At 40.3% G+C, this 12,104-nt stretch overlaps 1 protein-coding gene across 1 annotated transcript in view; it reads right to left on the minus strand.

The window, feature by feature from the left end:
* The window catches only part of atp1a2a (ATPase Na+/K+ transporting subunit alpha 2a), a 53,415-nt gene that overhangs the window by 36,516 nt on the left and 4,795 nt on the right, over positions 1-12,104 (minus strand). Inside the window, exons 5-9 of the mRNA XM_080862169.1 lie at positions 10,054-10,167; positions 9,473-9,607; positions 6,982-7,099; positions 2,801-3,069; positions 972-1,170 (exon numbers count right to left, since the gene is read on the minus strand). Coding sequence (XP_080718295.1) covers positions 972-1,170; positions 2,801-3,069; positions 6,982-7,099; positions 9,473-9,607; positions 10,054-10,167 — 835 coding nt within the window. The remainder of the gene's footprint in view (positions 1-971; positions 1,171-2,800; positions 3,070-6,981; positions 7,100-9,472; positions 9,608-10,053; positions 10,168-12,104) is intronic.

Consider the following 12,104-nt stretch of genomic DNA (forward strand, 5'->3'; position numbering starts at 1 on the left):
GAACTGTGTTAGGCTTTTTTTTAAGTAGGACTCATGCAGCATTTATGCTATGGACTTAACTCTCAGTTCACAGAGTACAACTGAATATTGTAGCTAAATAATAGAATCAGGGTCAGTTAAGTTGAACAATCACTGTTTCCTTGACAAAAGTGATTTTTCAAATCCCCAGTCTCTAAAATGCCATTCATTTTTAACTAGAGGGACTCAAAATAAAAAGGTGTTTGGAAATGACTTGTATCAAAATTTCAACCCTCCCACCCAATTGCACTGAAAATGACCTTCACTCTACTGCAGGCGCCTGCATTCATTTTTCATATTTTCCTGGACTGTGTACAACGTTATTGTGGAAACACACTGACACACTATGGCTGGGATTGTTGAGCTTGACACGGTGCAGTACAAAAGGCTAAAAAGGCTGCAGCAGCTGTAAAAATCGTCTGCATACTTTATGGAGAAAAAAAAATTGAACACACTGTGTTTTTCGTAGCTCTTGCCTTGTTTCTCTTGTACAGCCTTTGTCAGCACCACTGGCTATTCCTTGTATGAGTTCACAATTGTCTTACTCAGGACTAATTAGTATTCATGGAACACCTGTTTTTTCTCCTGCCAGACCTTTTGGTTATTGCTAAAAGCTTCTTTAAATTTTGGCTCGATTTTCCACAGGAGTCAAGAATCCGATTGGTTCCGCAGAAGCAGTCTTGCAGAGGAATTCTGGGAAAAGACACGTTTGTAGCTGAGGGTTATGCTGCCCACCGCATACCGCTGCTCAATTAATCCAAGCAGTAGAGTGAACAGCCTTGTTGGTTGGCGGTGTGAACATTGGACAGATGAATTTCAGCAGGTGGTCGCACTCCCCCCCCTCCGCATCCCCCACTCCATCTCTCCTTTATATCTTTCACTCTCCAAGCTCTCTCTCTCTCTTTCCTTACTTTCCCCCTTGTTTTCCTCCTCTCCTTTCATCTCAGTCTTACCAGTCTGGTCCTCGGTGGTGTCCGCATCATGGATCTGGTTGTCGAACCACATGTGGGCCACCGTCATACGGTTCTGGGTCAGCGTGCCCGTCTTGTCGGAGCAGATGGTGGAGGTGGAGCCGAGAGTCTCTACGGCCTCCAGGTTCTTTACTAGACAGTTCTTCTTGGCCATTCGCTTGGCAGTGAGAGTCAGACACACCTGGGAGGACAGTGGGAGGTGAGGGCAGAGAAAGAGTAGGGGAGGGAGAAAAAGGAGAGGCGAGGATGGATGATTGTGAAAGCATGTGTACGCAGCGGAGCATTCAAGTGTTTGTGCATGTGAAACCATGCGTGGTCCGGGTACCTTCTCAATGAGAGTGTGTGTATGTGTGTGAGGATCTCGCTGGTTAGTTAACAGCAGGTGAACAAGAACATAAAAATATGATGAGTGGACATATTCCATATGTCACCCACATAGCAACTAATATATCACACATAATGTACACACAAGCATTTTCACACATACCTTACTGTATGATGTATTTAAAGGGAATGCAACTAAAGAAACCAGCCACTGGAAGTTAATTTATTTTCTGCGACCACTGAAATGTCGACTGATGGCATTTAAAATGCCAGCTGGCATCCCCCTCAACCTGCTCTCTGTTTGTTGTTGCAGAAAAAGTTAGCTACTTTTTTTTTTTGTAAGAACAAGGTTCGGTAATAAATCACTTTGCTGTGTTCTGTAAGATCATTAGACCTACACCTAACATTCAGCGAGGGTAAATTAGTGATAGGAAAAGCACAGGTGTAACTAATAACATTGATGATGGCTTGGTTCCACGTAGATGTGCCAGTAAACCGTGACAGTGAGCCAGCAGGCATGCCATCAGGGCTTTGGAACTGGCACATGCAAACCTGCACTAATCAATATGTTTATGTCAACAATATCAAATGGGTATGAAAGCAGCTGCTCGAGATGAAAAGCCCGTGGGAAATTAATGCCACCTACTGCTATTTTCCTAATTTTTGTAAAGCCTTTAAGTCTTTTTTGTTTGTTTGTTGGTTTCATTATTGCTGCCTGTGATCTTAAATTCCCATTATCAATAGACACAGACAGACTTCTGCTATACATATTTAACAGGTGAAGAATGTCCATCAAAGCTAGAAAACAGAGCTTAAAAACAAATGAAAACTTTCCATTTTCTTACAGTAATTTCAGAAGCTAGTTTCTGATCTTCCAAATTGCAAAAACACAAAGAAAGCAGCTTTAAGTAATCATGCTAATGATACCTTGTACAACCAAAAGCTAGACCGCAATCAAATGTACAAAAAGTAATCCAACATACCCACACACTACAGTCCACACACTAGTCAGCTCCTGCCTCGCTCTGCTCATTATGATGGTTCTTTACAGTTTATTTAAACAAAATCTTGCTGTTGATGTAAAAAAAAAGTACCTGTAAAAGCCCCCCCTGCAATCAACCTGAATCATATTCTTTGTTTAAAACTACCATTTCAAACACCATTTTGTATCTTTGTGTAGCACAGCCAGTTTTTCTTTCCCACATGGCTCCATTCACTTCCTTTTCCCAGAAGCATATTATGGAGTGATCTTGCAACAGGGGATTATTGTAAACTGAAGTGCACATTGTGTCATTGCAGCAAGGACAGAAAGAAGCTGTGCAGGGACATAAACTCTCATTAAACCTTTTAAAATGCTCGGCTATTTATAGAAAATCTTGCAGATATATTTTGGAGAAAATCATTATTATAAAACTTATTGTTCTAAAAAAACAAAAAACAAAAAAAAGGGAGAGAGACGCACAAACACTCAGATACACTATACTCACAGTGACAGTAGCCAGAAGCCCCTCAGGCACATTAGCTACAATGATGCCAATGAGGAAAATGACGGCCTCCAGCCACGTGTATCCCAGGATGAGTGACAGGATGAAGAAACTGACTCCCAAGAAAACAGCCACACCAGTGATGATGTGGATGAAATGCTCGATCTCGATGCTGATAGGTGTCTGGCGGACCTCCAGCTCAGATGCCAGAGTGGCGATGCGACCCATCACCGTTCGGTCACCGGTGGCTATCACAATGCCATGAGCTGTACCTGCAGTAGGGGGTCATTAAATTTAAATCAGTCATTCTGTTTACCACAAAGGGACATTACCGATAAAATTAGTTCAATGTAACTGCCTTGACTCAGTTAAAATTGGTTTACAGGAGATTTCTGTTCTGCAGGGCATAATACTGTAATTAGGATGACTGTGCAATAGATAAAACAAAAATAGGCCACCAAAAAAACAGCAAAACATGAACAGCTGCACAGTGGAGACAATATGAATTAAAATAAAATGTGATCATGATTTCACTCACTGGCCCTCCTTCCAGCAAATAGTGGTTATATCCTTGTTTTAAATGTGTAACTAAAGTTATTACTCGGATGTAATACAGGGTCACATTCCAGTCTTTAGTGTAATTATGAAAAAGATTATCTAATAGTTGTTTTCATAAGCCGCTAGAGGAACAAGTACGTGTGAAAATGCTCTTGTGCTATGTCTCAAAGTACAGCAGTAACTATTAAATGGGAGTTATTATTTTGAATCTGAAAGAACATTTTAATGGCTTGCTTAGTCATGTAAATCTGACAAGTGAAGGTGAAGGTGTTTGAATGTGAGAGTGCAAAGCTGTGGTTGGTCCAAAGGGGAAGGCTGCTATGAAGCTATGAGCTTTGTTATAAAGTCTTGCTGTCAGTGATTTCTTTTTTGGTGGGGGTACAAACTGGCCACCTCTCATTTCTTCATATATTTCTAGGAAAATGGGACATACTTCCAGGATTTATTGAAACATCCTGAAGCAGAGATGGAAATAGACTATGCAAGACAAAAAAAGAAGAGTTTGCACAATTTTAATGAGTTTGAAACTCAATATTCTGTCCAACCATCTCTATGCTTCAGCACAGCTTGAACTCCTTTGTGCAAGCTTTCTTCTGTTAATGACGAGTTGAACCAAAAATGTCAAATTTTGACTCCTCGCTCCCATAAGACCTGTTGCCACTGATTTTCCGTGCACTACACGTGCAATATGACACACCTCAGCCTTTCCTCCCTGTTTTCCTTCCTTAAGAATGGCTTCTTGACAGCCACCTTTCTACAGAGACATTTCTGATGAGGCTTCAGTGAACAGTAGATGGATCATCTGAAGAGTCAGATGCATCTCTCAGGTTTTGCCAGGTCTTTGCTGAATTATTTTTCTTAAGGACATGACTGTCAGATACTGTTCATCTGCTGTAGATGATTTTTTTTAAGGCTGCCACTTCTTTGTCCTCCACTTGTCCAGTTTCCTAACACATTTCAAGGACTCACTGCACATCTTACACAGATATGCCAAGTTTTCAGCTAATAGCTCTTTGGGAATCACAATGTTAGTGCAACAATACTATTTTACGGCTGTCAGTCCGTGTTATGTTTGACATTTTTTGTTGGTTCATCTAAAGAAATGCAAGTATGTGCTTTTGCAAAGTGTCTAAAGACCCAATTTAAATTTGATTTTTTTGGTTCGTTTGTTATGTGTCAACAAAGCACTGCTTCATCCCTCGAATTTAAAGTTAGGTGCCTTTTTTATGCCTGAATGATTCGTAGATCAGTGTTAGGAGGCTTTAAAAAAAAGTTAAATATTAGGAAATGAAGGGTGGCTCAAAGTTTTGCACAGTACTGTAAATATGTGTCCTAAGCAGTATGTGTGAGGTATTATCTGATCTTTTAATAGAAATGTAGTTCCTGGTTGTCAGTGAATCAGGCAGCAATAAAGAAAAAAACTCAAAGATATTTGTTGGGAAATGAAAATGCATGGTTCTGTTTTCCTGATATTAATATTCAAGTGATTAGATTTTAGCCACTCATGCAAATGCTGAAGCACACAGGAAAGCCTCAAGGTGCTCTGGACCAGAAGCCTGAGGTCCACATTCTGCATTAAATAGATATAAAACATTCACCAAACTCACCATTTTTTTTTTGTGCAATTAAAAGTTAAATTAAAGTCTTTGGATGATTCATCAGTTCAGTAGTTAACAACATCAGTTTGTTGCAGTCGCTAGTCAAGAAGCATCGGTTTTTCAAATGATGGCTATTTTTTTAAGACAGCTCTTCACATGAGAGGTCGTGAAATTACAGACCACTAGGTGTGAGTTACAGCTTTCAGCTGGGTGACCAGATACTCTCACTGCTGTAGTGAGACTCAGAGTCATATGCACAGGGGAAAACAAATGCTAACAGCGTGGATACCGTGGGCACTGCAGACGACGTGCTCTAATGTGTAAACAATGAGGAGGTTCGATGGCGAGACATAACTGGCTGTAGAGCAGTGATAGATGGAGGTGAATTACAGGTGTTGGCCAGTGATGGGTGCTTGGATGGACTGAGCAGATGCTCGAGAAAGTGGATGAGGAGAGAATCCAGATAAGCAGACTCTACCTTATCCTCTGAAATGTGAAAACTGTGAGTTACTCTGGGCAACCAGCACAGTTTCTGATAGAGTTTGTTTTCCGGATGTAGGTATGTCTTTGATTTTTGCAGAAAAACACACTTAGTTATATACGATAACAAACCACAGATGTTGCAAATTAATGATTAATTGAATTTTAAATGTGAATCTTTTATGATTTTTAATCGAATAGACATGCAGAGGTCCATTTTCAGCAACTGTCACTCCCGTGTTGCACTGGCACATTGTGGTAGCTAATGCAAGTTGATCACGTTTGAAGGCTAATTTATCATTTGAAAACCTTTTTCCAATTATGCTGGCACAGCTGAAAACTGTTCTGCTGATTAAAGAAGGAAAGAAATATCGTGTTGAGTGTCTGTAGCATCACCCTCTGTGGGTTTGATTATAGCCTTAAAATGTCCCTCAAAAAATAACTTTCTTCTGAAATTCATCAGAGTGTAAGAAACGAAGAGTATTCTGTGTGCTAAATTGCCAAAAAAAAAAAGCTTTGTGCAACTGTGCTCTACTCGTTTACAAACCAGCACAATCTGGTGGGGACAATTTAATGAAGCTTCCTCTTGAGGACCTGAGCTGTGCTTCTTAAACTATACTTGTAATCTTGCTCAGTTTCTCCCACGTCTTGTTCTACTCTGGTTAGGGCCACTTTGCAGTACACACCTTTTATATGCAATCCTGTTTCTTTTTAGGCCTCCAACTGAATAGCCTTCGATTTTAAAGACTTTCAGAATGTCCATTACGTCTGAACACATAAAAGCCGATCTTCCACACACCCAGCCAAATTTATTGTTTCTTTAATCAGCACATCTTTCAGCTGTGCTAACGTAATCAAAGCCCGTTAACATGCTAAACCTGCATTAGGGAACATAATGTGCCATTTGAACACAAGAGTGCTGAAAATGGGCCTCCATACACCCACACAGGTATTCCATTAAATTACAGCATTTCTGACTGGTTTAATGTTCAATTAGTTGGAAACAAATGTGTATTTCAAAAACAAGGACAGACACTTCTGAGCTTGTAGATAAGTAGGATGTACTTTTTTAACACTTCACTTTCATAAAAAAATAAATAAATCTTTAAATTAAGTCAGAAATGGCTCCACAAACGTGTGGCCAAAACGCAGATCTTCAAAGATAACATGCAAGTGTTCAGAACTGTTTAAAAAAATCTAGCTTCTAAAACTTCATAATAACTCCATCACCATTAGATGTTCTTCTAATGTACATCTTGTTCTAAGATCTATCTGATAAATCTGATAAAATCCCTTTGAAACTTTATGACTGACAGCCACTGACCACTCAAATTCCCAGTGATTCTATCTCAGATGGAAATGCTTATTACTAATCCTCATGCATTCTGCATGAGCAGCTACACACTGCGTGGTGCAGTGTACGGATCATGTACTGGAACGCATTCACCGATGGGTGGTAAAGCAAAAATGATGCTGATCTCCAGATGGCTTAAAGGAAGACATTTAGAGCCAATAAGAGACAATCTTGGCCAGATGTGGCCTACTGACCCTCGACACAGTTGGTGGAAAAGAAACAGATGTTGCGGGTCTCCAGAGGATTCTGGTGCGTGAACTCCGGGGAGCGCGTCTGAGGCTCAGATTCTCCCGTCAGAGAGGAGTTGTCCACCTTCACAGGGAGAGAGAGAAAATGGATGTGAGCGCGGTGTTATCAGAGAGACTGAAGAGGTGAAACTGACAGGCTGGAAATGGAAAAAAAGGACTTTATAACAACAAGTGATATAGCGCTCTTGTCTTGTCAAAACTGTGTTCTGATCTAGGTGCTCGCTGCAACACGGTGTAGAAATTTGAACCACTGAGAGAAACCTTCACCCTATTCGGCAACAGCAAGTGCAGCTGCAGAAAAAGCCTTTGATATTTTCTATACCGGTAGCACCTACAACATTATCTGATTTCCACACAAGCCATAAAAAGCAGATAAATTAAACCCAATTAAATACAGGTAAGATATTAGACTTGGTAATTTATTGAATGAGGAAAATGATACAATATTACATATCAGTGAGGGAGAAAGGTGTGTGAAACTCTAGGAGTAGCATTCAATTTAAAGGTGAAATAAATCAGGGATGACAATTAGGTGAGAGTGAGCGCCCTGTTTTCATGGTAGGTTTATTCCCATCCCCATGTAGAAAATGTATTATGGCTCAAACAAAGGAGGATCTGAGAAAAACGGATGTTCAGGATCATCAGACTGGGAAAATGTTGAAATGTATAATCCTTCTCTGGAGAATTTAGACAACTTTGTAGTCAGACAGACAAAAGAAATTAAAGATCTTTGTTGCTCACTTCAGGTGTGCTCAAGAAACAAAACAAAACAAAAAATACTACAGTTAAAGGCATTTGGTAGTCTGCCTGGTCGGTCACAAAGGAACTCAATGTGAAAGGCCTGTTTTACAGTGGCTAATGATTCCACCATCAGAAGACTAACTAAACAACACTGGTGTATATAACAGGATTGTAAGGTTTGTGATGCCCATCTGCATGTTTGCTACCAACTGCTTGAACAAGAAGGCTGTTCTGACAGTGCTTTATGGATCGGTTCAATGAGAAGTGTTGTAGAAAATATACATATAACGTATATTCACTGACCACAACGTTAGGTGCACTTGTTCAACTGTTGGTGCAAATATCAAATCAGCCAATACCTTGGTGTATGGTCAAGATGACCTGCTCAAGTTCATTTAAGTGACTTTGAACATGGCACAGTTGTTGGTGCCAGACATGCTGGTGATAGCTGCTTAAAGCTGAATGCATCACATCAAGTTCAAATGATCTCAAATCGGTTTGTCCAGCATGACAAAGAGTTGTAAAATGGGCTTCAGAGACATCAGATCTCAAGTCAACAAAGCACCTTTGGGATGTGGTGGATTGTGGATGTGCAGCCAACACATCTTTTTGTCTTCTTGCATTTGTGGGGGTTTTTTTTCCATGTTTTTCACTTTATTGAAATAAAAAATTCAAAAATTATTATTTTTGAAATATTATTATTATTATTAGTAGTAGTAGTAGTAATGCATAATAATATCATGTCAGTGGAAAGCCCTGAGATAGACACTTGTGTTTCTAAAACCTTGTTGAATCCATGCCATGAAGAATTTAGTTTATGTTTAATCAGTGACCAAGTCAGATATTTTTTATTTCAGTTATCTAAACTGGTCCTCTTTATCTCCTTTTAAGACCTTTGTCAGAGTCAGATGAACCTTTAGGTCATATTTATGCAGAAAATATTAAGAAATGTCCAAGTGAGCGCGCAGACCTTACTCAGACTCGACATAAAAAAAGACGAAAATTTAATCAAAACCAGATTAATCTTTCACACAAAATATGTATACAAAATGCCCTTTCCCTGGCTCATCAGTATGAGGTGAATTCTACAGGAACAATCTGACTCAGTTTTTCATTAAACTGCAAATCAGAAGCAGACAACTAGCCGCTCAAGCATCGTGTTTGAATGTGATTACGTGGTGTCTTGGAAGCGAGCCATAATGAAAGCATTTTCTGGGTGATGTAAATATGGTCATAGCTAACACAACAACAGTTTTTGCATGTAAAACTGCACATTGCTTGTTGGCAGGGGAAAAGGCTTTAACAAGAAGATGTTTAAAAAAAACGTTCAGGAAACATTATTGAAATCATTTTTAAGGGAAACTGGGAAAGGTGGAAAGTCTGATTACTGCAGCATTGTTGTGGGTTGGTGCATTACTTTGATCCAGACTAAAATATCTTTCAAGGACTGACAGCTGGTGAACAGTTTATCACAAGGCCAAATATTTTATGAGTTATTTGATTTATTTATCATTCCCATCCAAGTCACCTGTACTTCGTTTACCTGCAAATGTTTGCATGCTCAGATGCTCTTTATGATAAACAATGTGCTAGAAAAAAGAGAAAATAAGGTAGAAATACCAAAGTCAGCTGAGCTACTGTAATCCCACTGCGACTTCCAGGTTCCCCAGGGACGGGCCCAGCACCCCTCCCCTACCTTGCATCCGCTGGAAGAGATCACTCGAAGGTCAGCTGGGACGCGGTCTCCCCCTTTGATCTCCACCAGATCTCCCAGCACCACAAGGTCTGCATTGATCTGCATCTTCTCCCCCTCCCGGATCACCATCGCTTGCTGGCATGGAGAAAAAAAGAAGAGCAGGGAGAGGGAGTGTGAGGAAGAGAGAACGTCTGGGAACAGAGAGAGGATTTAGTCAGATGAGGAGAGAGGAGCGATATAAAAAGAAGAGAAGCCAGGGGGTATGGAGGTATGTAAAAGACAGATATAGACGAGAAGGGAGATGAGAGGAGGAAGACAGGTAAGGAAAAGAGGCGCGAGAAGTGTGTGAAAAGAGTCTAAATAGATTAAAGAATTAGGCAATCAAAGTGCTAGAGGTGGATAACGCAAGGGGAGTTTTTATGCAAACACACTCACAATCCAAAGTTGGCTCAAACATTTATTCTTCCTTTGTGCAAGCTTATTAGGTTTCCACTCAAGTGAGTGTGTAAGCCCTACTTGAGGGACGGCTTATTGATTCAGAAAGCTCTGAGACTACACAAACACCAAATGCATCAACTTACCTGTGGCACCATTTTCTTGAAGGACTCCATGATTCGAGAGCTTTTGGCTTCTTGGAAGTAAGAGAAACAGCCGGTGACGATCACCACAGCTGCCAGCACCACACCCAGATATAACTGAAACGGAAGGAAAGCCATGTAACAGGGGGAGACGGTGTCTTTATCAACTTAGTTTGGTTCATGTAAGGTACACTTAAGCGCAGGAAATGGGGATTTATCAGCTTGAAACGGGTCTTAAAACAGTAAAACCTTAAATGTACATGTGCAAGAACAGAGTTCAGAGGGAAAAACCTGGGGGAAGCTCACAGACTTAGTGAGAGATTTAAAAAGAAGAAGTCATCCCAGAGCCGGAATCTTCTGTACTATTTTTGTTATCTTGGACAGCTCAGTTCTCGTCAGTCCAAGTGAGCATCTGTCACCCGAACCCAGAAAACCAAGGACTGAAACTCCAATCTGCGAGGCCACTAAGAGACGCTCACTGAGCTACAGCCTGGCTTTTTAGACTTATGGTTATGTAAAAGCAGGAAACATTCATTCTGGTGTATTTTTATTGCATTTTTGGTGGCTATTTTCAGGTCTACTGTGAAAAGGCTGTTATGGGTTCAGCTCTCACTGATGCAAACAAGACAGCCAGGCACTTTGGATGAAAGCATCTGCCAGCTGGTGTACTGTATGTCTTGGACTCCTGGAAAGAAAAATGACAAAATCCTGAAAAGTTTCCTTTTTGGAAGGTGTCGCTTTCATTTGACAGCAACAACAGAATGTTTTGCTCTTTTACACTTCAGTGGGTTATTGTTTCTTTCTTTTTTTAAAAACACTAAGTCTGTGCAAAAATCTTCTGAACCGGGAAACATATCCGCTGAAAAATCACTTGTCAGTACTTAGAACATTTTTCTCAATTTCAGTGTTCAGTTTGCAGGTCCTGATTTTGTCTCCATGTGAGTTTTTGCAGATTTTAGAACAGCTCTTTTACCTCCTCTCACTTCAGAAAGAAATATTTCTGTTCACCAGCTGCATGGAAATTATAGAAACAACAGCTGTCAAGGCAGGTGACATTTAAATCAACAGGTTCTTTCCCAAATGTGATTTTTAACACCAAGAAATATACTGCGTTATTTCAGCGGCACTTTCAGAAGCCCGCTGGACCATTTTCTCAAATGAAACGCAATTCTTCAGGTCAATAAAATGCATCAAAGTAGTGTAAAATTAACTTATCATCTGACAACAACCATATGTGGAGTACACTTAAGGTGGAATTTCTTCTGTAATAGCTGCCAGTACGCTTTGCAAAGGCTCAAAGTGCCGAAGCTGCAGGCTGTCAGGGCTTTGAAGTAGCTTACCGGAGCATCCAGCTGTACATGCTCGGCGCTAAATGGAGAGATTAAACTGCTGGGGGATTAATGTGCACGTGTCTTTCTACTGTACGTTACTGTATATTATGCAAGAGCTTAATGCAGACTGCATAATGAGTGAGAGCCATAATGTGCAGCATGGGTGGTGCTTGGCTCTGTTTGCTCAGTGGTTGGTCTGGGTGTTTATTCGTGCGACTGCTAGGACTAATGCCAGTGTCAGTGGTTGTTTTTGTGCCACACTCGGAAGAAGGCAAGGACTCTATGTCACGGTGTAACCGATATTCTGTACTTATGGGGACCTAATCCTGCTGTTTCTAAAAAGTATTTTTGGATTCATGTTACACTTTAGAAGCTGAGTTTTCCCCCTGTTCCTTTTCAGTTTTCATTCTTTATTCTGTTGGTTTTCATGTATGCTGTCTCTGTATTGGTCCCTGTGACCAGTTGGGTTTTTATGGGAAACTCAAAAAGGAGATTAAGATCTCAAGACAAAAACCTCTGCTGAGTAAAGGTTATGTTAAGAAAATATAACCAGCAGAAAAAGAAAGCCAAAGAAAAATCCACCTTAGTTGGACTAACAATAAGTATGTAGCCACGTCGTGATTTGTGATGTGATACTTTTTCCTTTTGATTTTTTTCTTCATTTTGTGAAGTGCAAGGTAAATGGCATCTCCGTCCATTATACTCAACTGAAGGCAGACATCT

Source organism: Rhamphochromis sp. 'chilingali' (assembly GCF_963969265.1).
Source record: "Rhamphochromis sp. 'chilingali' genome assembly, chromosome: 16".
NCBI lineage: Eukaryota > Metazoa > Chordata > Actinopteri > Cichliformes > Cichlidae > Rhamphochromis > Rhamphochromis sp. 'chilingali'.